The 27969-nt window shown below is 39.8% G+C and overlaps 2 protein-coding genes across 4 annotated transcripts in view; one reads left to right on the top strand and one right to left on the bottom strand.

Moving 5' to 3' along the window:
* Window positions 1-77: 77 nt before the first annotated feature.
* Window positions 78-6708, top strand: LOC127002687 (bis(5'-nucleosyl)-tetraphosphatase [asymmetrical]-like). 3 transcript variants are annotated; one of them, XM_050868751.1, is made up of 6 exons: window positions 79-324; window positions 403-678; window positions 2956-3071; window positions 3654-3850; window positions 4697-4748; window positions 5676-6708. In XM_050868751.1, the coding sequence occupies exons 2-5, from the start codon at window positions 561-563 to the stop codon at window positions 4704-4706; spliced, it is 441 nt and encodes a 146-aa protein (XP_050724708.1). In that variant the 5' UTR covers window positions 79-324; window positions 403-560; the 3' UTR covers window positions 4707-4748; window positions 5676-6708. The 3 variants fall into 3 exon arrangements, with proteins under 3 accessions (XP_050724706.1, XP_050724708.1, XP_050724707.1); XM_050868750.1 differs by having other exon boundaries at window positions 81-324; window positions 4697-4744; XM_050868749.1 differs by lacking the exon at window positions 4697-4748 and having other exon boundaries at window positions 78-324.
* LOC127002684 (glutaminyl-peptide cyclotransferase-like) overlaps window positions 6687-27969 on the bottom strand; it is a 29806-nt gene continuing 8523 nt past the window's right edge. Inside the window, exons 2-6 of the mRNA XM_050868742.1 lie at window positions 21567-21710; window positions 16597-16866; window positions 13646-13810; window positions 12443-12656; window positions 6687-12119 (exon numbers count right to left, since the gene is read on the bottom strand). Coding sequence (XP_050724699.1) covers window positions 11968-12119; window positions 12443-12656; window positions 13646-13810; window positions 16597-16866; window positions 21567-21710 — 945 coding nt within the window. The 3' untranslated portion in view covers window positions 6687-11967. The remainder of the gene's footprint in view (window positions 12120-12442; window positions 12657-13645; window positions 13811-16596; window positions 16867-21566; window positions 21711-27969) is intronic.

Here is a 27969-nt window from a genome sequence, read left to right as displayed (position 1 = left end):
ACAAGAGAAAATAAAAACAGGAAATGCAAAAATAAAGGGAGACAGTTGACAGGTGACATCTCTGAATCTACAAACATTAATTTATCCTCGTTATCCTCTCTTTTCGTTTATCCCTTCTTATTTATCCTTTCTTTATCCTTCACCAGCGGCTATAAAGAGAACTTGTAGAAGACAGCTGAGTGGGCGTGACCTGACCTGACGTGACCAGGCATTCGAGAAAGGAAGACGAAGGGGAGATCAAGATAAGAGATATATACCAAGCATCACTGAAGACTGAAGAGACTCGCCAATAAGTTCCACGAGTTTCCAAAGAAGAACTCTCCAGTTACTCAGTATAGACTCACCAATAAGTTCCACGAAGAACAGACCCACCAATAAGTTCAACAATATAAGTTCCACGAGTTTTCATTTCGCTCCACGAAGAAGAAGAGACCCACAAATAAGTTCCACGAAGAAGAACAACCCACTGTCCACCAATAAGTCCCACAAGCTTCCAAAGAAGAAAAAGAAGAAGACTCCAGAGTCCAAATAACCCCAACAAGTTCCTGGAGCTTCCCAAGATGAGTGGCAGGGAGGTGCGCGCCGCGGGGCTGATCGTGTTCCGCCGGGCCGCCGCCGGGGTGGAGTACCTGCTGCTGCAGTCCTCGAGGAAGGAGGCGCACTGGACGCCCCCAAAAGGTGCGTGCCCCGCCCTCTCACTGTTGGGAGGGATTTGTTTAGAATCACACCCGACTCGCTCCATTGGTCGCCACTACCCTTACCTTTGATAACTTTACCTAGGGAATTCTGCCTCCTAGTGGTGGTAAATTTCTTTAATTTCAACCATGGTGTGCAAAACTGTATTTTTTCTAGTAATCTTTGATGGGTTCCCATTCCCTATAACCAACGATTTTCACAATTAATAATTCAAATTGATAGCAAACACATCAAAGATCATCAGAAATAGTCTTATCCACACTATACATACATGAGTAGATAAAAAAGAATTAAGCCCACACAAGACCATGAGAGCAGGCTCTGTCACTGCCAGAGTTGAACTGCCACCTCGATCACCATTGACTATGGTGTAGCATGAAGACTATCACAAGTATTTATCAAAAATAATTACTTAACAAACCAGACCTAACATAATCACCTAATTGGGGAGGGACTGTGCCTCCCTCTGCCCCCCATTCAGCTATTTCCACAGGAAATGGTTATAAAGAAAGATGAATATTACACAATATCTTTTTTCAGATAATAGTCACGAAAGCATAGCCTCTGGCGGTGGCCGTGGCCGTGGTCCATCTGGTGTTGTGAGAAATACCTCCTTACAGAAATAAGTCGCATATACATTTTGGGGGTTTCAGGGGGGGCTGCACCCCCCCTGGTTAGGAGGTTATGTAAAGTTTGGTTGGAGTAGTTTAAACTTTAGGTGCTAATATTACTGTTATGATGTTAGCGGCCCTGTGGAACGCTGCTACAGCGCCGGACCGGGGCCTGAAACCTCATCAACGGTAAACGGTAAATATGCTCCCCCACCCAAAACCCACGGGTGGTCAAGTTGACCTTCTCTGCGAGCTATTTTGCAGCTGTGGCGGCGGGTCCGCAAAAGGCATTGAAAAGTTAATCATTTAGTGATTTCTGGTGAAAAATATTATCTCCATGATAAACAGCATCATATTTTGTCCTGAAATAAGCAATCAGCATCTCAAAATTAGTTGGCTACACTTTCGTGAATATTCCCCCTTTTTTCTCCTTTGCTTATTATCCTTATTTTCCCTTATGGGGTTGAACAAAATCGATTAAGATATTGTCATTTATCTTTGTATGGAGCAGGACTTTTTCTGCCTCGAATTCCCTTCCTGTGGGCAGCCCCGGTTTTGGGCGGGCCTAGGTGGATTGCCTACCATGGCTAACAAGTCCCACCTGCCCGGGTTAGTAGTCGGAGTTGCCCCTCTCCTAGGTGGATTGCCTACCATGGGCAATGAGCCCCACCTGCCCGGGTTGGATTGGTGAAGTGGCAGGGCATGTCCACACTGGTGGGCCATGCACACAACATCTCTGGGGCTCCATCCTGCTCCGAGATCTTCCAGAGATTTACCCTGGGCCTACAAAGTCCCAGTTACCAAAGGTGCCAAGAGGAGGCACTCTGAAGGCCTTGACAAAGAAAAGGTTGTGGACCAACAGGAAGTACTTTCACACACTGACTTCCTTACACTGGAGCTATCCTGCAGCTGCAACTGAAAACAAGAGAGTGCAAGCAGTATCCTACCTTACTACAGCACTAGGTGCATTCCCTGTCCTGCTGTGGAGACTTACTCTCATGAATGGTACAAGATATGTCAGAAAAATCCGTAGTGTCAAACTCTACAGCTAGGTGAGTAACCAGATGAATACTGATGGCAGAGCTGAGGTGGGCTTCAGCTCAGTCCAGTTGCAAGTAATCCCTCATTTCTGGGTTCTTGGGTGACTGAAGACAGAGAACCACAGAACTACCCAGTCCTGAATTTTAACTTTTCTCCAGAAGAGCTTTTTGATCTTCACATATTTTACTGGCATCTTCCTGCCAACTGCTTCCACGGTATAGTGGTTAGCATCCCTAACTACAAATCTGCAGGCCTGGGTTTTAAACCTGGCTTGGGCAGTCAGTGTGTAGCCCACCCTGCTGTTCATCCTTCGTTTTGGGATGGTCAATAAATGGGTAGGGTACCTGGGGAAGGTAACCTGTGATAACCTGGATGTTACACTGGCCCTGTGTCAGGTTAATGAGTTCTCTCCCACCACAGGCTCGAAGGGCCAATGGGACAGAGATGTGCACTGCTGTCACACTCAACTGTAGCATATACTCCCAACCTCACCTTCCTTCAAAATTCATCATCTGTTTTCTCTTTACCTTCCTTATAGTAGGTAATGCGCCTGACTTGCTACACTTGACAGACACTTGACTGCTTCCTATTCTTCTTGGCTCTAAAGGACATGTGGATCCTGGTGAGAATGATCTTCAAGCTGCCTTCAGGGAAACAGAGGAGGAGGCAGGACTTAAGGAACAAGACTTGGCAGTGGTCAAAGGTTTTGAGAGTGTCTTGAAGGTATGCCATGTAGACATACCATGTGATATTACCAGCAATGCATTTTCAAAAGTTTTTTCTTCTTCTTTCTCTTCTTCTTTCTTCTCCTTTTTGTTTAACATCCTTATTTTCTGTTATGGGGTTGTATGTAAATTTTTTTATTGGTATCACTAAACCAATAATTATAGCCTCCAATATCTTCATGTTCCTGCCACATGCCTGAAACACCATCTCCCTTATCACCCTGAAACCTTGTCACATCCTCTGACCTCATTCAGAGGCTGGGGTTTTGTCAATGATTGGTTCATCATCTTTTATTTGTAAGAGACTGATCGCGAGCTGCCCACTTGGAGGGTCTGCCTTGTAAAAAACTTGATGAGTAAGAGTTCTTAAAAATGCACAATACACAATCCATATGTTGCATGTATCAAATGGCATAAAGTCAAATAACACGATATTTATATATCCAAATTCTCTCACTGTTTGGGTCTCTGTCGTATGTTGTGTAATGGAAAAAAACTTGCTGTATTACGACACATTTTCATTACCTACTTGTGTATGAAATAACAATGTCAGAATGTTAATAAAGGGTTTTCTCACCAGTACACCGTCAACAACAGACCCAAGTCTGTTGTCTACTGGGCGGCCGAGCTCATGAACAGCAGCGCGCCTGTCATCATTTCTCACGAGCACATTGACTTCCGCTGGGCCGGTGTGGCTGACGCCTGCACCCTTGCTGCCTTCCCGGAGATGGTTTCTTCGCTTCAGGAATGTGACGTCTTCCTGCAGAAGCATCTGGCGTAAGTATCTCAAGTGTTACTCAAGTTGCTGTGCTGAGTATGTAGATGAATTTGTTCAAACAATTTTTGAGTCAATAAGGGATGAAGAAAGTAATGGAAATACAGTACATGAGTTTTGGTGTGGGTGTAGAAAGGAGCCTCAGATAAGGGCCTCATTTTGTAAACTTTCAAGTCCAAATCAGTTTGGCAGATGACAGATGAGTGCCTTTTTTCAATCTTGAAAATTCTTTGAAAAGATGTCTGCATATGCACAAAGATATATGCACACTTTCCATTCCTTTTGAATAAGTAGAATACATGGGCAGAGAGGTACAAATAGGTGCTTTGGAGAGAGTTATGAGAGTGAGTGTGAGTATAAGGGTAAAGAAGGGTATACAAAAGTATTTTCTTAACTCTATCCTATGCATCAGATACATGGACGTGGAGACAGACAGTGGAAATGACCTATATAAGAGGTGCATGTATGTGGTGTATCAGGGTGGGATGGAGAAAGCAATGAAAGCATCTGTTTTCTTTTATAGAAACAGAGCTTAGTGTGCTTTTTATTTATTTTTTCCTTTAGTTACTTCCTTTCTTTAAATTTTAAAAAAGATGTATGAGAGGTTTGGCATGGTTGTAACACCAAAGGGAGTGGATTGTGGAGTGGTTGAATGAGTGAAACAGGTACTTCGAGATGACTGGGACACATGATGAGGATGATTGAGGATGACTTTGTGAAGAGTATATGAGGGCAGGGTTGAGGGAGAGGGTGTCAGGGAGGAACCACCAGTGAAATGGATCAGTTGTGTCAGGTAATATTGCTCATTCATATCATAAGGTTTGCCTAGTTAACTTTTTCACCTACAGGAAGGAGTGACAGCAGTGGAGTCATGGGGGGTACATACCAGAATGAGGGTTAGTAAGTTTTGTTTTCACATCATAGTTTTCTCTTTCTTCTTAGCACGAACATTTATTATTATTCTTTCATTGTATGTTCCTGCCCAGCACCTTTCCAGTTTAGTGAGGGGAGAGGTTGAAAAGGTTAAGAAGTGAAAGACAAGCTAATGCAGAGAATGGTTTATTTTTCAAAAGAAACCCCAAACAATAATCTCAAAGAGCACTTTACCCCCAAAAAATCCTTTGTAGAATACTCCTATCTAACAGCAATTGAAGAACAGAATATTCAACATCAGAGTATGTTTCATGTTGTCCATTAGTTTTGGTAAACACTATGGAGATGCTAATTCAGAGTGGAGTGTTAGCATGTCTAGCTATGAATTTGCGGGCTTGGGTTCGATCCTAGCCCAGGGTAGCAGGCACCCATCTGTTCATCCTCCCTCTCAGGCTGGTCAGTGAATGGGTACCAGGGGAAACCTAGGAAGGTAAACTGGGTACCCCAGATACCACACTTGCCCTTTGTCCCACAGCCACTTCCTGCTCACTGTAGGTCCTCAACTTTACCTTTAATGCAGGGAATGAATGCCCTCAAGTTAATTATTTGATGTTTTCTATATTCTGTTTTTGCCCATAAGTATTGTGGTAATAATAATTAGGAACTATTGATGATTCCCATGTGGATGAAACAAACATTAGTCTTGTGGTTCTCCTGCTGCACTGTTCAGTTGTAGTCATCATCAGTATCACTATAAGTAATTACAAGAAGGCTCAGAAGCCTCTGTGGTGAAGTGGCTAGTGTCTCCAATTCTGAACCTGTTGGTCCGTGTTCAAATCTCAGCCTGGGCAGTGAGCGTGCAGCCCACCCAGTTGTTCATACTTCTTTTTGGGATGATGGGTACCCGAGGAAGTGTGGTAATCTGTCACGTTAATGGGTTCTCTCCCACCACAGGCTCACAGGGCCAATGAGATGAAGATGAACACCGCCGCCACGTGCAGCTATAGCGTATGCTCCCAACTTTACCTTTACCTTCAGTTTTAAAGAATTTTGATAAGTAAATTTTGTGATTTTCATGTTGGTTTGATGGGATATAAATTGTTTCCCTTATTTGTCTCTGGTGCTGGGAGAGAATCTGAGCTGAGTTCAACCCTCAGTTTTTCTCCTAAACAAAAACTTACATTTATGAAACGAGGTCCTGTTCTAATTCTCATGTATTACAATATCTCACTCTTCCTGCCCCAGACTAAACAAACACAAACAGGCAGCATTAAGACAAAACAGTGAAAAGTAATGTGATGAGGTAGGAGATAAAATCCCTGTTATCTAGTTTTCAGAATACTAAAATACTACTTTGAAAAAAATATACTTCTATAATGCTGTCATGAATTCTGGTTTAAGCTTGCTCCATATATTCTGTACAGCTATTTATACATTTCTAAGGTTGTGTTATTATACAGAAATTATTCTGTCGGAAAGAAAAAATAATGTAGAAGGATGCTTTCTTGAGGGAAGGACACACAGCCCAGACATCATGCTTCTGCCTTCATGATATTTTGTACACAATTTCAGCAGGGTTGTTTTTGTATATATAGAACAAGCTGTTACTGTGCATGAAAAAAAATTCTGTCGTAAAATATAATTGATCTTGTGAAGAAAACTTTAAGTATATTGTAATGTCTAGTGTGTCACCGTCACCATTTCTTGTGTAGAGGAGAGGAGAAAGTAATGTGCTTTCTAGTCACCTGTAATTCTTTAAGCTGACCCTGTATGGCAAGTTTCTTTATGTAATCTTTTGCTGTGTGATCTGTAAGAAATCCTTGTCAACTTATTAGCATTTTACTGCTCAGCAGCATGTTGGACTGGGGCCATTTATGGTGGGTAATTTCCCCCTCCTCTTGAGCAGGTATTTCCACAGCCATAACTTAAGTTTTTGTATCCTCAAAGTTGACATATTTCACTGGAATTAATAAATATATTTATTCATTGAGAATGTCTACAATACATTTGTTGATTCAACTAATTTAATTATTTGTAAGATTTTTCTGCAAGTCTCCAGAGGGTAAATTAACAAGCAACAGAATACTGAAGTTAGGGAATACAAAGTTCTGTAGACCCTCATTGAGAACATGATGAAGGATGTTAATATATCAGCTGTCTAGGCTGATGAGACTATTCAGCATTCCAAAGTGTGCTAAATGTTTGGAAAAAATCATGGTACAACTGCATTTTCCTGGGAGTGTGTACATGTAATGAAGGTGAAATTGATGCCGTCTCAGGAGTAAATCACAAATGGGACAGATCAGTAGACAAGTATGTGGCCAAAGTAACTTCACAATCCTACTACAGCTTCATAACCTACCATGTTCATCAACCTCCAGTCTCTCCATTTAAACATTCTCTTCATATTCAACATAACCTGCTTATATGAACAACGGACTTTCAAAGCTACTTCTATGTGAAGGACGGCACTGTATTCATTGAGCTATAGTCACCACACACTATAGATACAATAAGCTGGTCCAGAAGCCTCTAAGGAAACGCTGACTCCTAACTCCAAGCTCCTTTACTCCAACCAATCAGCTCATGTAACTGGAAGAGGGGATGAGGCTTCTGGACCAACTTAGAGCCAATTTCACAGTCCAACACAGTGGCTTCATAATCACTGGAACCAAACTCTTCAATCTTCTACATAATGGTTAGGTTTTTGATGCAACACCAGATATACAAGTGATTTCCTGTATGGTTTCCTCAAATTTCTCAAATGTGGACACAAAACACTAGACAAGGAATTTTCAGTCTTTGATATTGATTTGGAGGCTTACTAACCCATCATGGTGAACTGTGAAAGTGGCCCTTAGTGTGCAGTGACTTTAGTAACAACTCCAGACAGGGACCAACAAGTACAGTGCTGGCCGTCACATTGAAGCAGTTTGTGAAGTCCGTTATTTCAAAACAACATACACAATATAATCAATTCTTCCCATAACCCAACCAGCACCATTATTCTAAAGTACAATACCAGAGAACTTTTCTTTGTTACGTTTTTGTATAAGGCAACCTATTAATGTCAATTCCTATGCAATACAGCCTAGTAATATCAGTAATAAGTAGCCTCCCGTAATCTAATCAACACCGTCCTTAAGAAATACAACACCGGAAAACATATTTGTGCTACATTTTCTCCAGCTTAAAACTTTCATGCACTAACAACACGCACTTCACACTAGCGGCTGTATTACATGTCGAATCAGAGAAGTTTTGGGTCCCCATGGAGTTCGGGATGCATAACTCAGTAGGGACCTGAAACTTCTCGGATTAGACTTGTAATACGGCCCGATGAAACATTTTAACATTTACATTTGGAATAATAACAAAATAGTTTACTTTGCACCTTAGACTTACGTCCTTGACTATGGCTAAGAGTTTATGCAGAAATATATATATCGTGAGCATGTAGGTGAATGGAGGTATGTTAAGCCATGTTAGTAGAAGCCCAAGCAATGTTAATCCCTCGCTGTGTTGCTGTTCATGACGTCAGTGTCCTGTGTACTACTGTGATATATTTACTATGGAATGATTAAGTAATATCAGTTTATCACTTTGCTCTTACAGAATGCTACAGTAACACATGAATACCTCACACAAATTGATAGTAAAGCGACCAGTGTTAGTCACTCATTGTACTACTACTTATGGCTTCAGTCTCCTTTGCAGTACTGTGATATTATTACTGTGGAATCAGGTTTAGTGAACATCAGTATCATATCACACCATAAGCCTCCTCCTTTGAAATGAATAACTAACACCCTTTTTTCTATATCGCACAGCATGTTGTGGACTTTTAATTTAGATTTTTGTATTGCCCTTAGTCTGTCTTCTCATACCTTAATAATGATAAAATGAACATTACTTTGACCAACATCATTCACTCTTGCCATGCATGACTTCAATCTCCTTAACACCAGCACCACCTGACGATTTCTCCATCAGAACAATGATACCACACATTATTATTTAAGTGAATGACCAAAAAGTTTTAAAACAATAAAATTACTAAGTAACATACCATTTCTAGGTTGAGTGGAGCAGTTTGAGTAATAAAGCATTGAAGAGATAAGAATACACTACAACAAGCTGCACTTTCAATACTAGTCATGAAAAAAAAAATGAACAACTAAAAAAAATAAAAAGATGAACTAAAATCATAAAAAATGTACATGCGTGTATAAAATAATATTTGGGGACACTAATGCAAACCACAGCATCTTTAATTTTTTTCTGGATACTATTTGAGGATTTTAGTTTAGGGTGATATATATATTTTTTTGTAATCATGGGGTGAAAATTCATCTTGGTTACTCATTGACAACACTTATATCTTGATTTACTCTATTCTGCCTAACAACACGTGATTTTATGAAGTTATCCCTAGTAGAGTAAATAAAGATATAACAGTAGAGGATGAGTAACTGGGATGACTTTTCCTCCCTTGATTAAAAAAAAAAAAAAGAAAAAAAGAAAAAAAAAAAAATCGTCTGATGGTGTCCACAGTAAAATTAAAATGATGCTGCGGTTTGTGTTTGTGGTGCCTAGCTCTGAATAATAATAATAATAATAATAATAATTAGATGCATAGCACTCGGAGAGTGCACACTACCGCCAAAGATCGTCCTGAAAATTGGTATGGCAATCAACTGTGATCCTATGGATCATATGGAAGCATTTGTTTCGAAATTTGATGAAATTCTATTTTTTTTTTATAACTTTGACCTTGGGCAAACCTGTGAGGTCAAAGGTCAAGGTCAAGGCCATGCAAGGTGCATCATATGGAAGCATTTGTTTAAAAAATTGATGAAAATCTATTTTTTGGAAACTTTGACCTTGGGCAAACTTTTGAGGTCAAGGTCAAGGCCAAGGCCATGCAAGGTGCATCTTTCGATGAGCTAAAATATGAACCAAGTCTGAAGTCTCTACGATGACAAAAACCAAAGTTATGGCCAATCTGACGTTTTGTGCGACCTTTTACATAATAAATTTAATGGGTTCTATTCTGGATGAACACGAAGCTTCCCTGAAAAATTGGTTGAGATATCCACAAAATTGTGCACAGGAGACTGTTCACGAACAAACAAACATAAATAAACATACTGACCGGACCGAAAATATAACCTCCTCCAACTTTGTTGGCGGAGGTAATAATAATAATAATAAAATTTCCCCATTTCCCACAACCACAATAACAAAACTATACAATGATAAAAGTAGCAGCACAGGTAATAAGTAGTAGAAAAAAATAATGTTAAAATAAAAGACTCATTGGTCGTATGTAAATCTTTCACAGCTCATTCTAGCTTTTCTGGCAATAACAAATTTGAGCTAGCACGTTAACCCTTTGTGGATTTGTAACCCTTCATCAATACAGCATTTATGATGGCAAATATGAAAGTAAATTGTAAAAAAATAATATATTACTCATAATAAATTACCTGCGATAAAAAGTTCTTTGCTAAAATCAAATACCGTAACTATACTGAGGTCTTTGAGCGACGCGACACACTTAAATTAGGAGCAAAGAAGCCAGACTATACTCGCTTCAAATTATCCTTGCAAAGAAGCCTCACCAACGCCTGCCTTACAACCACCAGCAGGATTTAGCCTTCCATAGCATCTGCCTTCCAATATAATTAAACCTTTCCCATTCCCTTTCTGAAATTTACCTCACTGGACTTAATTCTTTTTTTTTTCTTCTTCTTCTTCTTTTGATAGAGTAGTGCCTACCATACTTTTTTTTTGTTTTCTGCCCTTGAGGTGCCTCCTTTGCTGGAAAAAAAGGAAAAAATCCACCACCCAATGAGATTAACCCCTTGGCTGCAGACATCCTACAAGAAGACATCACCAAGCTACAGGAGTGGAGCAAAAAAATGGCTGCTACAATTCAATGAAGAAAAATGTAGTCATGCACCTTGGGGGGGAAATCCAGCACATGGGAAACACTCCACTATCCACTACAGAGGCAGAGAAAGACCTGGGAGTATATGTTACCAGGCTACCAGTGAAGGCAAAATTCGTACCAATTGCAGTGGACGGGTTAATCTTTCACAGCTGGAGTTGAAGAGGGACATGGACTGAGGCTTGTGGACTGGCCAGTGATATATAATGACGAAAGGCTTGTTTGTGAAGTTAATACAGATAATGAATAGCTTGTTACAGGGGTGTGGTTAGCTTGTGGACTGGCCAACAACATACACTTGATGGGGAAGAAGGAGAGGCATAGGTCCAAGTTTTTAAACATATCGGACTCCTATTATGACTATTCTCTAAGACCACAGAGAAGACTTACTGGGTTTTCATGAGTGTTTTCCTGTTCAAGGCACAGTTGTGTAAAACTATCACCAGGATCACAAAACAGTCCATGAAAACCCCAGCAACTTCTACGAGGGGCTTTTCAAACAGACAAACTGCGATGCCGATATGTTTAAAAATATCGGCTTTAGTTGCAAGTTAATCTGAAGAGAGTATAGCGTAAGACCTTCACCAGGACAAATCTAGACATGGATTCTTCTAATTTTTTTCCAGAACACAGCATGATGATCTCCCTCGCCAAAACATGTGACTGTATGATAATTTTGTGTTAGTAAGCTTGACTACTAATCCTACTCGGCAGACAGAGGAAAATAATTGTCAGCATTAATTATTCAACTGCTTCAGAGTAAAATGCGAGAATTAGTGAGTTAGTACTTAGCAAGAGAAGCAGAATAGTTAACTGAGGAATGTTAACTAATTTTCCCATATCACTGTTCCAGTTCGTGCTTGTGCCAGGGGAAAAAAATACTCGGAAAATTGTGCCAATGAAAAAAAATAAACTTGTGAAAATAAAGATCCATAAAGTTCATATTTTCATCCAAGTTCGTTTTATACTTTGGCAACAAGAGAATAATATATAAACTTGTCAATATAAAGATAGACAATGAAAAAAAAATAAGACAAGAAAAAATCAGCTTGTCAAAATAGATAGGTAAAGAAAATAATAAGAAGAAAACAAACCTGTCTATTTTCACCTAAGTTAATTTTTGAACCTTAACTTGACTTTAGGAGCATTTTCCCCCCTGAAACGAATACTAACAGGAGTGATACGAATAAACCGGCAAACACGCCCGATAACCTAGCAAGAGAAGCAGAGAAATTTCAGCACTAATTCTTTTCTTCAGAGTTCATCATGTAAGTCTGTGTTCCGGGTGAGTTCCTATATGATGAGGTGGAGGTAGTCGGCAACGAAGGACCGCATGATCTTGTTGAGGCTCTCGATGGTGCCATAGTGTAGCGCCCTCTCGTTGTCGGTGTTCTTGTGCCACACTTTGGGGAATGGCACTGGGATCAGATGAAGCACTGGAACACCTGTAGGAAGATAGATAAGGTGCTGATATCATACACACTACAGGACTATAAACATCCTGCCACCTGGAGGAAGATAAGGAAATAAGGTGCTGATATATCCTAATAGCCAAATTCTTAAACATTTGGGTACCTATAGGAAGATAAGATGTGATATAATAAACACTAAATAAACACAAGCCTTCTCTACGTGTGTGCAAGAATGGAAAGGAAAGGATAACTTCACTTGGCTAAATATCAGGAGACTTACTAACTTGGGAAGATTAAAAGAGCTACTAGAAGAGGGAACACAAACCTTCTCTTAACAAAACAAACTGCCATCTTACCCCTGTGTAGGAAGGGAATGTGGTCGTCCTCAATGCCAGGATTCAACAAGTTTTGGTTCTGGAAGATGTAGTTGTTCCTGGTGTGAAGGAGCTGCAGTTCCCTGAGGCGGCGTTCATAGGAAGCCATGCGTTTGTACCAAGGGGTTGTCTCCTCAAAGTAGTTGTACAGCGTAACGTCGGCAGTTCCCAAGAGGTCGAGGAGGATGAATAAGTCCTGGAGTTACAAAAAATACACCATTATTCCCTCAGAGCAGATGCTATATACTTGGCAGATCCAAAAAGACTATGAAAACCTTAAGTATTTCTATAATACAAAAAATGCACCATTATTCCCTTAGAGCAGATTCGGCATACTCAGCAGATCCTAAAAACTAAACTAAACTAAACTATAAATATTCTTATATGCAAAAAACAAGTCACTCTTCCCTCAGAGTAGATATTTTCTTGCCAGATTCTAAAAGATTATGAAATTTTTTTTTCCTAAAGTCTTTTAACTATGACAAGAAAGACGACTGATAGGCAAGAGAAGAATAAAACCATTGCCATCACTGAGTCGGTGTCCTGCCAAACCAGTGTCGGGCGTTAGAATGTCTTCAAAAAGTAATCCATGAAAATCCACTTGACATACCTACCAAACTATCTAATAAAAGCTAAAACATGAAAAATTAAAGCAGAATAATTAATTGCCTACTTAGTGGACAGTGAATTACCTGCTAAAGCATTTAATAAGATGAAGACAGATGCTAAATGGCTCTAAAGTGTTTCCATTTGTATATAACTGCCCTCTTGTTGTCTCCTTAAATTTTTGGGTCATATTCTTACACATGGCAGCAGCCAAGGACACATATGTGACAAGGCTTTCATAGGAGTTGTGGGCATTTCCATGGGTAATTTTTTGCCCCTGGTGGTAATTTGACAAAGCCTCTACACCATGAACATGAAAAAAAACTCATGTGAATGCATTTTACCTCTTTTTCTGGCCTTTAGATATAATTGATGTGAGAGGTGGAAGCATCTAAGAATACTGACTTTTGTGTGTGTGTATGTCTAGGTTTTAACAGTACATTCTTTATTTTGTAGACTTTGCTACTTTACTATTTTTATACATGCTGCTGGACAAAACACCTTATTATTATTATTATTATCATCATCATTATTACTTCAGCTGTGATCAAGGAGAACATTTAAGGAACAAAAACTGACCATGCGGTGAAGGTGATTTGAGCCAATGTTGTTGTTTGGTGGGTAGAGTTGAGCTTCCAGGCTCTTGGCCATGTGTCGGGCGCCATAAATGGAGTCTGTCTTGGACCACTGCCTGAACGCCTCCTCCCCGTCGAAGAAAATGAACTGGAGCGTCAGGTCTGATTGCTGCAAAGGGAAGACAGGAAGGGTGTAGAGACATGAGGGCTTGATGAAGAAGGAAGGCTCTAACAACATGAAGGAAAATACTGCTTGTTCAAGAGTGCAAGAGAAAACATTAAGATGAAAATACAAGAAGGCTGCTCTGACAAAAATGCTGACAAAAACAAAGAAAGTCTGAAAACATGAAGGTTTTAAAGAAAGAAGAAAACTGCCTATTCAGGGTAGTAAAAAAGAAATATAAAGAATTTTGCAAAAAACAAAATGCTTAAAAAAAAAAGGTTGACTTAAATTACTAGTATGTATGTACAAAGCTGCACTGCTCATTCAATCAATTAATAAAATGAAAAAGGAAATATGTAAAAATTTCAACAAGAGAAAAAATATGCATATTCAAGGAATATTTAATGATGAAGACATTAATTATAGATAAAAATGCTACTTATGCAGGATATTATCACAAGTAAAGATACAAAATGCAAAAATGCTGAGTATTCAGAATATTAAAGAGAAAGGGTATGAATTTTTATATTACAAAAAAATCCTTATTCATGACTAAGACATAAATGAATTAACTGATAAACAAGATAAGAAACAATTTATTTAGAAAAGTAAGAAACCTGTCTTGTCCATTAATGACTTCCACTTGATGTTATAACTGCTGGGTTGCAACATTGCCTCTTTTACTTTCTTCTACTGTTATTTTTATGCTTGCTGCTCTTCTGAATGTGTAGCGTGCATCATGCTGTGTAACCTTTCCTCAGCCTCAATGAACGATACTTTCTCTCCGCTTTTATCTCTCCTGAGTGTTCACATGCTTATGATTCTGAAGGTGTCAGTTGTTTTTCTGCCTTGCTCTTTTGAGGAAAATTCTTTCTTTGTCATTTACCTGATATTCTGTATAGATCTTGCTGCAAACAATACAATAAATGAATTAGGAAATCTTCAACATGCCACAAGGATGGTGTCTCAGCAAGGCAAGTAGGAAAAGGTTTTGTTATTTCATTGTTCTCTGTGAACTTTCCACATGTATGTCTATGTAATGAAACAGTGTAGAACATTCCTCAGTTAACTTTTAGGGTGAATGTCTGGAGAGCTGCATTCTTTAAGTGATTTTCACAGTCACTTTTACAACTAAAGCATGTCCTGCCAAGCTTCCAGGTAATTTACTGTCAGTCACACACTGGAAGGTAAACTACTTACAACACTGGGAACAAAGAACAACTTGTACTGGCTCTCACTCTCTACACAACACTTGACTGTCCACAAGCGGCTCAGTGACTGAAAAGGATACGTCAGCCTCTTTAGCCAGCGCCGGCGGTGGACCACTCTGCTCCTGTGGCCCCCAGCACCCCAGCCGCCCCGTGACACTGGTGGGAAGGATGGCAGTGTCCTGTTTGCTCTCCCTGACAAGGTTCTCAGCTTCCTTCTCATAAGCCTCTTCCCTGTCATGCTGCAACCCGGCAGGACTTTCCTTCTCCTGACTGACTTCTTTTCTCTTCTAAACTCTGACTTCTTTTTCCTCCTCCTCCTTTTTTTCCCCTGATGCTTTCTCTTCAAACACTACAAACAGAGCAAACATTTTTTTTGTTCCTCCCTCTCAGTAAATAAATAAAATAAAATAAAACATAAATAAAAACTAACTGTAAAAAGCTATTAATAAATCTTCATTCCACTGGTCCCCAAATAGTCTACAACAAGAGGAACTTCCCAACTCACATGAGGGAATGAACGACCCACTCAACACAACCAAGGCAACAGCACACAACACAGAAAGGATCACACAAGAGGGCCCTAGACAGAAAGAACAACACTTACACATGACAGGCAATATATCAAACTAGAACACAGGGACCAAGAGGACTAACCTAACCTAAGTGGAGGGGCTGTGCGGGAATGTATAAACTAGAAAAGATGCCCTACGGAGGAGGAAGGCATGAGAAGGAAGAACACTGGGGAGGAGAGAGTAAACGATGGCAAGAGTGAGAGAGACTCATAGCCCCTCCAACCCCATAAGGGAAAATAATGTTAAAAGAAAAGGAAAAGAAACACACCCTAAGCACTTACTGCCCTGCTATTGTGTTTGAAGGTGCCTCTCATGACCCACGTTAAGGTACATATGACAGGGTAAACACCAAAGAGATACCACACCAAGAGGATACAACTGACTGGAGAGGCTGTAAGCATAAATCAACACACCCTTGCCACTTACTGCCCTGGCCTGGTGTTTGAGGGTGTCTCTCATCACCCAGGGAAAGTACACAGGACATATACACCAAACAAGAGCATAGGAAGCAGGAGCATAAAGCAAACAAGAGAGGCTGTATGTACTAACTCAACTCTAAAACCCTAAACCGCTTACTGTCCTGGCCTGGTGTTTGAGGGTGTCTCTCATCACCCAGGGAAAGTACACAGGACATATACACCAAACAAGAACACAGGAAGCAGGAGGATAAAGCTAACAGGAGAGGCTGTATGTACTAACTCAACTCTAAAACCCTAAACCACTTAAATCCTGGCCTACTGTTTGAGGGCGTCTCTCATGACCCAGGGAAAGTACACATGACATGAACATAGAAACCAGGAGGGTAAAGTTAACAGGAGAGGCTGTATGCATTAACTCAACTCTAAAACCCTAAACCACTTACCGTCCTGGCCTGGAGTTTGAGGCTGTCTCTCATCACCCAGGGAAAGTACACTCGACATATACATCAAACATGAACATAGAAACCAGGAGGGTAAAGTTAAAAGGAGGCTGTATGTATTAACTAAACTCTACATCCTAAACCACTTACCGTCCTGGCCTGGAGTTTGAGGCTGTCTTTCATGACCCACGCAAGGTTCAGCATCATGGCACAGGGCACGGCAGAGTCTGTGGCACCGATGAACTGGCCTTCACGGACCAGCTTGGAGTCGTAGTGGCAGGCCAGAACCAAACGTCTGGGTGCCTTGGGGTCCAGCGTGGCCACGACGTTAGTGAATGTCCTGCGACCAATGGGGGTGTCGTCGTCGAAGCTGTCCTCCTCAACTGTCCAACCGAGCTCCCTCATTGACTCGACCAAGTGCTGTAAGGAGAGCTGGGTGATTATATGTACTTTGCAATTAGGTTTATCGGTTGTTCATGGCAACCTAACCCCGCATCATGTAGGAGATCTGGGTAATTATTATTATCCCAAGAGACAAAACAGGTAGAAAGGGAGGAGTGCAGACACTATACGTTCCCTGTTCATCTGTTCTCTAATGCTTGAGATGCTGAGAAAGAGAAAATTAAAGAGAAAACAATGAAAGAAAAGGAGAATGAGGGTGAGGGGATTGCAGTTAAGAAAAACTACACATACTTTGCAATTAGGTTCATTCTTGGTTGTCTGGGGTAGCCTAACTCTCCGTCGAGTGGAATACCTAACCTGATCCTATTAGGTAAATGAACTGCAGGATTTAACCCCTCCGCTGTAATTGGCACGGATTTCGCCCTCACTGGTAGCCTGGTAACATATACTCCCAGGTCTTTCTCCTCCTCTGTGGTGGATAGTGGAGTGTTTCCCATGTGGTAATGGTATGCTGGACCTCCCCTTCCAAGGTGCATGACTTTACATCTTCCTTCACTGAATTGTAGCAGACACTTTTTGTTTCATTCCTGTAGCTTGGTGATGTCTTCTTGTTGGAAATCCACATCTAAGGGGTTAATGTAACTGTACATCACACTAGATGATAAAAAGATAGACAAGATGAGTGAAAATTAAAAAAAAGGAAAACATTAGGAAGGAAAGCAGGGAAGAAAATGAGTAGTTTGAAGGCCAGGAGGAAGGAAGGAAGCAAGTTTGAAGGACAGGATGAGTCACAATGGACACACTACAACACACAAGGTCAAGAGCCATGCCTGCCCTGCCTTCCTATGCCGGTCATTATACAGTAGCGTACAGGAGGTTATGTGCAGACGGTGTGGCATTCATTAATCCAAGGATGGACGTGTGACCAAGAGGAGACTGAACAGGAATCGCTAACAAGGTACAGCATGAAGTTACCGTCTATACTTGCATCATAAGAATATCACTGCCATTTTTTTTCTATTTTTTTTTTACATCAGAGGAAGCAGTCAAGGGCATACAAAAATGGGGTGAGGGAGCTTCAAAAGGAGGTGATAGTGTTTCCTTCTACTTTTTCTTTATTTGTTTTCTTAATCTAATCTTATTCTTTATCCTTCTTGCCGTTTCTTTCTCTTTTGGTTCCTCCTTGTTTTCTTTTCTTTCATTCTTTAATAATGTCTTACTGCCTCCAAAAGGTTATCTAGAAATGTAAGAGTACAAATCATAAGAAGGTGAAAATACAAAGAAAAACTGCAGCAATGTACATCTTACGCTTAACTTTTTAAACATTGTACTGGCGAAAGCAATGAGAGAAAAGGAGAATGAGGGTGAGAGAATTACACATACGTACTTTGCAATTAGGTTCATTAGGTTTATTAAGAGTAATGTGGCTAGTTTGACATTTAATTTCCATTTTTTTGAGGACAGAATTAGATAAAATGTTGATGTTCACAGTTAGGTCAACATATTATGAAGTCAGCTGTAAAAAATTGGGCTAAAAGGTATCATATGACCATCAAACACTAACATAGTTCCCTGCAATGACATGATGACTTTGCTGAGGTATAGAAGGAAATTGTGTATTGATGAAACCTGCTTGAAAAGTGTTGGCATAATGGTTGATGTTAATGTGCCTAATGCTGGAGATTTGTTTCATATGTGTTAGTTATGAAAACAAAAAATCCTCCTTCAGGTAAAAAGAAATAAGTAGCTCCTTTGAACAGACATATTGAAAAAAAAATGAAAAGACAAAAAATGAAAGAAGGGAAAAAAATAGAAATGAAAGAGAAAGGAAGAGAAATCCTCCTTCTGGTAAAACATGAACTAACTCCACTGAACAGACATAAAAAAGGATAAGCAAACATCAGAACAAAAGGTAAGAAAAAATGTAGAAATATGAAAGAGAAAGAAAAAGAAATCCTCCTTCAGGTAAGAAAAACAAAACTCCACTGAACAGACATAAAAAAGGATAAGCAAACATCGGAACAAAAGGTAAGAAAAAATGTAGAAATATGAAAGAGAAAGAAAAAGAAATCCTCCTTCAGGTAAGAAAAACAAAACTCCACTGAACATATGTACTGAAGGAAAAAGAAAACATTAAGAACAAAGGAAGGGAAGAAAATAAAAAAGTCGAAATGAAAGAGAAAGGAAAAGAAAGACATTAAGACAGAAGAAATAACTCCAATGAACAGACATATTGACTTGAAAGAAAAGATTCAGAACAAAAAATGTGGAAAAAATGTAGAAATGAAAGAGAAAGGAAAAGAAAGCCATTAAGATTGATGGAAAGAAAAAGAAAACAAAGGACAATTTTTTTTCTTTTTTTTACAGCAAAGGAAGCAGCTCAAAGGCAACAAAAAGAAAGCGTAGAAAAAAGTCCGCTAATCGTTGTTCCTATAAAAGAGAAAAGTGTGTGTGTGTGTGTGTGTGTGTGTGTGTGTGTGTGTGTGTGAAAGCACCATTAGTCTGAGGGTCGTATTTTAAAACATTTCGTCGCCTAATTTCACATATTTGACATGGCTTTCGTAGCTGTAGGCCTTTCCAGGGGTAGTTTTATGACCCTGGTGGTAGTTTGACCCTTCTCCTGTGCCTTGAACCTTAAAAAAACACTCATGAAAACCCGATTGATCCCCTCTTTGACCTTTAGAAATAGTTGATGTGAGAAGCGATGGTGTCTTAATATACAGTCATGAGACACTGCCAGTTCCCCTCAGACGGTGCATACAAACTGCCTTTCCCTTTCAGCGCATACTAACACACTGGATGAACTCGAAGGACACTACCGGTTCCCCTCAGACAGTCCATACAAACAGTATACTGCCCTCCCCTTTCAATGCATACTAATACACTGGGTGCAGCCAAAGGACCTTCCACCCAAGGCCAAATTAAACACCCACACTCAACAGGAATATGAATGAACGTCCAAACCCGAGTACTAGCTTGTAATTCGTTCAGTATGGGTGAGTTGCGAAACCATGAGTAACTTATAATCTGTTCATTTGTTATGGCAGCTACTCAGCAATAAAAAAGAAAAGAAACTACGCAAAGTGGAGTTAAGAGGAATAGGATGAGTGGGGAAAATTGATTGTATATTGAATATGTGCTATTGGCATGGAAGGGTAAAGCAAAAAATAAAGAAAAAAAAATATGAAAGAACAAAGGTAGCAGAATAAATGAACCAATATAATGACTGATGATAATAAAGATCGATTGATTTATAAGTTTATTGTTGATTTTTCGCAACAAAGGAGAAGGGAGGAGCATGCCATCCCTTAGTGATAATTACAACAAAGATGATTATAAGAAGAAAAGAAGAAATAAGGTGAAGTTGAGGGCATACGCGAAAGCTACACATGACCATCACATTGGCCTTAATTAAACGTTTCAAGCTTGTAAACATGTCACCGCGAAAAGATAACTAGATTTAGGTTTAGAGTATTGTTATTCGAGGTTAGAGACGCAATTACCGACTAACTGAAGACATGATTGCCAGACGAGCATTAAGCCTGTGCATGGTGGGTAAGAACTCACTACCCCAGACACAGAGCCAGCGTGGCATCCGGGTTACCAGTCACCTTCCCTAGTAACCCATTTATCCACCAGGCCGAAAAGGGGGGATGAACAGCTGAGTGAACTGGGCGCCGACTGCCAGGACCGGGATTCGAACCTAGGGTCATATTTTTAAACATTTCTGCCCCCAAGAACACGTAATTTACTAGTCTTTCGTGGGAGTTTAGGGCACTTCCAGGGGTACTTTTATGACCCTGGTGGTAGTCTGAGCCTTCTTCTGTACCGTGAACCTAACAGAACACTCATTAGAGCTCGATTAACCTCCTTTTTGACCTTTGGAAAGAGTTGGTGTGAGGGGTGGGAGCATCTGACAATACCAACCCTAGACCCGCGGATTCATAGCTAGGCGTGCTAATCATTTCACCACGGAGGCGCAGAAACAAGAATAAGAAAAATCAGAACGTAAAAAAGATCCTGAAAAAAAGAGCGAACAGGGGTTAAGATCTAATTCAAGCACTCTTCCCTATCTCGAGTCCTACTTAGCTAACTTCTCTGCTGTCATTGTGTCTTCTACTAACCCTCAGACCTCTCGGAAAGTCATAGAAAAAAATGTCGAGATCAAATCAAGGATATGTTCGCAGTTGTTTCGATCTCTACACTCTTTCCTGTGATTGTCCGGGAATTTTGAAAGTTAATAAAAGACGTATCCGTATTATGACAACACAAGAACAGGTGGTTAAATTTGGGAACGAGGTATGGCACGATACATAAAAGTTACTCTACTCAAAATAGGTAAAGCAATAACCAACGCGCCTCTGCCAGGGACCACATTCTCAAACGTTTCGACACCTTAGTAGTACATCTAGTTAAAACGGGTCTAGTATAAGTTAAAGGGATTTTCATGTGCGGCTTCATGACCCAGGCGGTAGATCTGCAAGGTTTCTGAGCCATGAACGGGAAAAACACTTATAGTTCTGGCTCTTTTCTTCTTCTTTTTTTTTTTTTTTACGACAAAGGAGACGACTCAAGGGCAACAAAAAGAGTGTAGCAAAAAAGCCCTCTACTTGCCGTTCTCACAACAGAAGATAATATAAAGTGGCTCTTAGAAATAGTACTAACAAGAGCCCTAAATCTTTGAGAATGCGGTCCAGAGAGCTCCACGCCCTACCCACCTGTCTGACCCTCTCGTGACCCGGGGTGCCGACGACGCGCGGGACGAGGATGGGTGCCAAGACCTTCCTGAAGTGTTGCATGTCCTCCTGCCTCGCGATGGCCCCCAGCTGCTGGTCGCTCAGGCCCGACCCAGTGTGCTCGAGCTGAGGGAGAGAGAGAATGCTGCTGCAGTGACTCTATAGACACATTTTGAGAGAGAAAGGAACATTAAAAGGAGAAAGGAAACATTAGAAAGAAATAAAGGAAACACTAAAAAGAGAAAAAGGAAACGAAGAGATTGGATATTGTGTTGCTGTAGTGATCGTACTGACACCTTCCGAGAGAGAAAGAAACATTAAAAGGAGAAACACTAGAAAGAGATAAAGGAAACACTAAAAAGAGAGAAAGGAAACACAAGAAAGAAATAAAGGAAACACTAAAAGGAGAGAAAGGAAACGAAGAGATTGGATATTGTGTTGCTGTAGTGATTTCATTGACACACGAAGAGAGAAAGGAAACGTTGAAAAGAGAACGGAAACACTAAGAGAGAGAGGAAACACTGAGAGATAGGAAACACTAAAAAAGGGAAAAGAAACATTGAAAGAGAGAAAGGAGGCAAAGAGCTGTGGGGAAGGAGATGGTGTTGCTGTATTGATTGCATTGACTACCTAGAAGTAAAAGAGAGAAAATAAACACTATAAGAAGGAAAGAAAACGAAGAGATGCAGGTTTTTAAGGATATTGGTGCGGCCGTGTTGACTGGAATGGCAAACTGAAAGGGAAAGAAAACACTAAGGAAAAGGAAAACACTAAAAAAAGAAAAATTAAACACTAAGAGAAAAAAAACAAAAACACTAAAAGAGAAAGAAAAAAAAGATTCGAGGAAGGAGATTGGTGCTTCTGTATTGGTTGATGGAACACACACACACACACACACACACACGATTTCTTTCTGCACGGTCTACTAGGCTTCAGACGTGACATGAGTTTGTGTAGTCGTTTTGTAGTAAAAGTTCGCTTCTCTCTCTCTCTCTCTCTTACACACACACACACACACACATACACACACACACACACACACACACACACAGTTTACGAAAGATCCTGCTTGTCGAACCTACTAACCTTTTATAACGACCTCTTTACAGTTCATGACGTTACCAAATTCCTGGACGTAGTCTATCTTGATTTTCAGAAGTCGTTTGATAATGTTCCACGCCATAAAACCCTTCTACATTTATTTTTATTTACTTCCTTCCCTCCTCCTCTCTCTCTCTCTCTCTCTCTCTCTCTCTCTGTGTAAGCAACTGATGGTCATCCCGCCGAGCTCCACACTTCACTACAATCACTCTCGTAACGGCCCGGAGATCCATTCATTCCTTGAGTACGAGGATGCGATGGACAGTTTGACTTTATTTCCTCCTTCCTATCTTTCTATTCTTGCTTTCCTTTCTTCCTAAAACATGCACTCAATACTAATAAGAAAGGTAATGGAGCACTGATTGATTCTGATAGTTTGTACCTTTCTTTTTTCCTAGTTTTCTATTCTTGCTTTCATTTCTTCTTAAACATATAATCAAAAATAATAAAAGAGGTAATAGAGCAGTGATTGATTTAGACAGTTTTTTTTCCGTTTTTTTCTTCCTATCTTCTACTTTTGCTTTCCTTCCTTCCAATCTATTCCGTCCCTTCCTCACGTCCATCCCATCCTCCCTTCCCCCTTTCCTTCCTACAGCATACGCTAGCTAAATCAAGACGATATGTATATGTTGTTATACTAAAATCTAACCTCAAACACAAAGAAATTACAAAATACAGCAACAAGAATAAGAAAACAAAGACGAATTACTCAGGAAGGAAATATCAAAGTTCCCCTGACAATGAATAGCTTTTTGTCAGTGCTTTGTTATAGGGAACCAACCCCAGGACGTTACAGAGCTGCTTTCCTTTCTTTAAAATCTTTCTGTGGAGGCGGTTTGGTTAGGCTCCTTGCGTCAGACAGAGAGAGAGAGAGAGAGAGAGAGAGAGAGAGAGAGAGAGAGAGAGAGAGAGAGAGAGAGGGGGAGACTTCTGAGTTGTAAATGCGAAATAAAAAGCAACTTCAAAATGAAAAAAAGTGAAAAATAAGAAAATAAGAAAAAGGGGGAATAGGAATAACGAGAGAGAGAGAGAGAGAGAGAGAGAGAGAGAGAGAGAGAGAGAGAGAGAGGCGCAAGTGGGGTGTTAATGGAAGATTTGCTCACACACAACGGGGGGCTAAAAGAGAGAGAGAGAGAGAGAGAGAGAGAGAGAGAGAGAGAGAGAGAGAGAGAGAGAGAGAGAGAGAGAGAGAGAGAGAGAGAGAGAGAGAGAGAGAGAGAATAAAATGGATTCCAGATTTCTTCATTAAAGTGAGAAAATTAGAGAAAATAAGAAAATAGATTAATTAGAAGAGACTTTTGAGAGAGAGAGAGAGAGAGAGAGAGAGAGAGAGAGAGAGAGAGAGAGAGAGAGAGAGATGTTAAAGAGAAAGAAAAGAAGGAATGGAGAGGTAAAGGGAATTAAAGGCTAAAGAAAGAAAATAAATGAGGAAAAGAAAAATAAGTTAAAAAGAAAAGAAAAACTGAGAGAAATGTAAATAAAGAAAACTAGGAATTAAAAGAGAAGTAAAAAAAATAGAAAGATAAGGGACAGAAAGGAAAAATGAAAGAAAGCTATAAACGAGAGAGAGAGAGAGAGAGAGAGAGAGAGAGAGAGAGAGAGAGAGAGAGAGAGCGCCAGGTGGTAATAATGGTACAAACTTACTCACTCACTCACTTAAGGTAATCTCCCCCTAACTGGCTTACGGGCTTACTTGCTTTCGTTCTCCTCGCTTTCGGTCCGTGTGCTAAGACGCTTTCGGCTCTGAGTTGAGACGTAAAAGTTGGTAATATATTGTGAGGATTGATTGATTATATTGGTTCGTCGTGTCTTGGCGCCGCAACATCTGGGTCATAAGGCGCCGGATCTACTTTAAAATGGCTTGTAATTTAAAGCTATATAAAAACGGTAAAAAAAAGAAAGAAAATAAAGTAAAACCTGATAAAAAAACACCAATAAAACTATATAAAATCGCTTAAAAAATACAAACTTTATAAAAAATACGCTAATAAAACTATATAAAACCACTTAAAAATAAAATACAAGATAAAAACAACGATAGAGTCAATAAATCCTTCAGGAGTTAAGGACGCCAGCCTCCTGTAGGAAGCCATAAACGTCCCGGGGAGAGTGACTCAGGTTTTGGGAAGGGGGTTGGTTGGAGAGAGAGAGAGAGAGAGAGAGAGAGAGAGAGAGAGAGAGAGAGAGAGAGAGAGAGAGAGAGAGAGAGAGAGAGAGAGAGAGAGAGAGAGAGAGAGAGAGACAGAGAATAATGAAATAAATGAATGGGGAAAAGAGGAAAAATAAAGAAAAGAACAGTTAGGAAAGAAGAGAAATGAGAAGGAACGGAAAATTGAAAGGAAAGTTATAGAAAAAATGAGATAAAGAAAAAGATAATGAAAGAAAAGAAAGAATGAGAGGAAAAAGGAAAAAGTTTAGGAGAGAGAGAGAGAGAGAGAGAGAGAGAGAGAGAGAGAGAGAGAGAGAGAGAGAAACCTTATCCACCTCGCAATCCTTCCCCTTCTCCCACGTTAAAATCCTCGTCAGCAGTTTTAGCAATGGAAAAAAAAATGCTAACGACAGAGGAAGTTGAATGCCTTACTAATGAAGGAACGGATGTCTGACGAAAAGTAAAAATATCTAAACACCTTAATTTTACCTATTCTATTTTGTTGATCCGTAGCATCTAATTATAAACTCCTTTTTTAGCTTTCTGAATAGACAGCATTGGCCTTCAGTTTGCAACGGGGACGAGTCCACTAAAAGTACCCCTGCGCGTTGTTGCGGTGCTCATCTCCGTCACCTTGGGAATGACGCAAAGAATTTCAAACACCGCGCATTCGTTGTTATTGCTACAAGGCGGGCAATGCATCTTCGTGTGGCTTGGGAAAAACAACACGTGCCTCTCCTTAACGCAGTGAGATTATTGTGCCCATGAGGAGGAGGAGAATCATGGGAAAGGAAAGGTGAGGGAAATTTAAGAGAGAAAAGAAAATAAGAGAAATTAAGAAGGAAGGAAAGAAAGATGAGAGGAGGAAGAGGAGGAGGATAGGAGAGTCTTAGGAAAGGAGAGAAAGGTAATGAGGAGAATAAAGAGAAATAAGAGAAATAAGAGAAAATAGAAGAAAGGAAAGAGAGATGAGAGGAGGGGGATGATGATGATGATGATGATGATGGGATAGGCAAGTACTAAAAGAAAGAAGGTGATGAGACTAAAGAGAAAGAAGAGAAGTAAGAAAAATAAGGGAGGAGAGAATGGTAAAAAGAGGAGGAGGAGGAGGAGGAGGAGGAGGAGGAAGAAGGATGTAAGAGATAAGCAGGAACGAAATGATGGAAAATGATGAGGGGAATAAGAAGGAAGAGAAAACTGGGACGGAAGGAAAACGAGATGCGAGGAGGAGGAGGAGGAGGAGGAGGAGGAGGAGGACGTAAAGGTGGGAGAGGATAAGAGTATATAGGAAAGAAAAAAAAAGGAAAATGATGATAATAAAGATAATATAAATGATGGGGAAAGGAGGAAAGAAAGATAGTAGAAGTAGTAGTAGTAGAAGTAGTAGTAGTAGTAGTAGTAGTAGTAGGAGGAGGAGGAGGAGGAGGACACGAAAAGGGGGGGGTGAGGAAGAAAGGGATAGGATAAAAAAGGAACGGAGAGAAGGTAAAATGATGAGGTGAACAAAGGGAAAGACGACAATTGAGAGAGAATGGGAAAGAGTAAAGATGATAGGAGGAGGAGGAGGAGGAGAAGGTGGTTGGGTGGTTTGATATGATTTGATACATTTAATGAGATACACACATATAACAGAATACATATATGGTCACAAAAGGATGAAGGTACTTTTGTTGACTTCACCCCAACCCTGCTGTATTTTGCCTTTACATTACCTTACATTAAATAACACTAAATTTCCGTACACTATGGCACGGTATGGGCGGTGGCGACAGCTGTTCATCTTAGCATAAGCGGCATAACCACCACCACTATCACCACCACCACCACCACCACACCAGTATTTCTCTTCAAAACCAGATACAATAATAATCGGCAAAAAATAAATAATAGGTGAGTGAAATATGAGAAGTAAGAATGAAATAGAATAGTGAATCAGTATATTATAAAGTGACCTCCATGTGTGTCTTCCTTACGTCATAAACTTATTGGGTTCTTGATATTTTGAATTTGATAAGTGAGTGAATGAATGAATGTAGAAAGAAGAAGAAAAGGAAGAACAAGAACAAAAAAATGAGGGAGAAGATGATGATGATGATAAAGAAAAAGAAGATGAGAGTGAAGAAGAAGAAGAAGAAGAAGAAGAAGAAGAAGAAGAAGAAGAAGAAGAAGAAGAAAAAGAAGATAATGATGATGGTGATGAAGATGAAGGTGAAGAAGAAGGTGAAGAAAAAGGAGATGAAGAAGAAGAAGAGGAAGAAGAGAAGAAAAAAGGAAGAAGAAAGAAGAAAAAAGAAAAACTAACTTAATATAACGTAACTTCCACAATGATATAAATAAATAAAGAAAGAAATAGAGAAAGAAATACAGGAAAATAAAGAAAGATAGATGAACGAAGATTAACTTAAAATTCTTTCTATCTTCGTATTCAATAACAACAACAACAATAATAATAATAATAATAATAATAATAATAATAACAACAACAATGATTAGACAAGTAAACAAACAAATACCTGTCAACCCAGCCACCAATTTACCTATCAATTAAGCAAGTCAGGTATTTATATAAGCATTCACCTGCACGCCTGCCTAGCCACACCTGTTGGTCCGTGTATACTAGTTAATATTCATCTGCCCCCACCTGTGCCTGGCTGCTACTCCCTGACTCATGGCACACACACACCCACCCACACCCACCCACACACACACACACACACACACACACACACACAGATGGATATATATAAACACAAAACTAAAGAAGATGAAGAGAGAAGAAAAGCAGGAAAAAGAATTAGGAGAAAAAAGTAGAAGGAAAATAAGAAGAGAAAGAAGAATAAAAAGAAGAAGAAGAAGAAGGAGATAAAGAAGTAAAAAAATCAGAAATTGTTGTGATATGGCAAAAGGTTCTCTCTCTCTCTCTCTCTCTCTCTCTCTCTCTCTCTCTCTCTCTCATTATGGTCAGAATCCACGCCTGAATCCTGATTATTTTCACTTTTTTTTTCTCTCTCTCTCTAATTTCCTTTCCCTCTCCCTCTAATAAAGAAAACCTTAAGCCGAGTAAACACCCGCATTCTTTTCATTATTCTCTCTCTCTCTCTCTCTCTCTCTCTCTCTCTCCTTTTCTCCCTCTAA

Source organism: Eriocheir sinensis, chromosome 24, assembly GCF_024679095.1.
Source record: "Eriocheir sinensis breed Jianghai 21 chromosome 24, ASM2467909v1, whole genome shotgun sequence".
In the NCBI taxonomy this organism is placed as follows: Eukaryota; Metazoa; Arthropoda; class Malacostraca; order Decapoda; family Varunidae; genus Eriocheir; species Eriocheir sinensis.
The sequence above is the reverse complement of the archived record's forward strand: the minus strand, read 5'-3'. Positions and strand labels throughout refer to the sequence as shown.

Bases quoted from the DNA above. Each gene is read 5' to 3' on its own strand.
- LOC127002687 (XM_050868749.1), top strand. From the start codon at position 561: ATGAGTGGCAGGGAGGTGCGCGCCGCGGGGCTGATCGTGTTCCGCCGG. The intron at 679-2,955 runs GTGCGTGCCCCG...TTGGCTCTAAAG, and splicing joins GCACTGGACGCCCCCAAAAG to GACATGTGGATCCTGGTGAG. The intron at 3,072-3,653 runs GTATGCCATGTA...TTTTCTCACCAG, and splicing joins GTTTTGAGAGTGTCTTGAAG to TACACCGTCAACAACAGACC.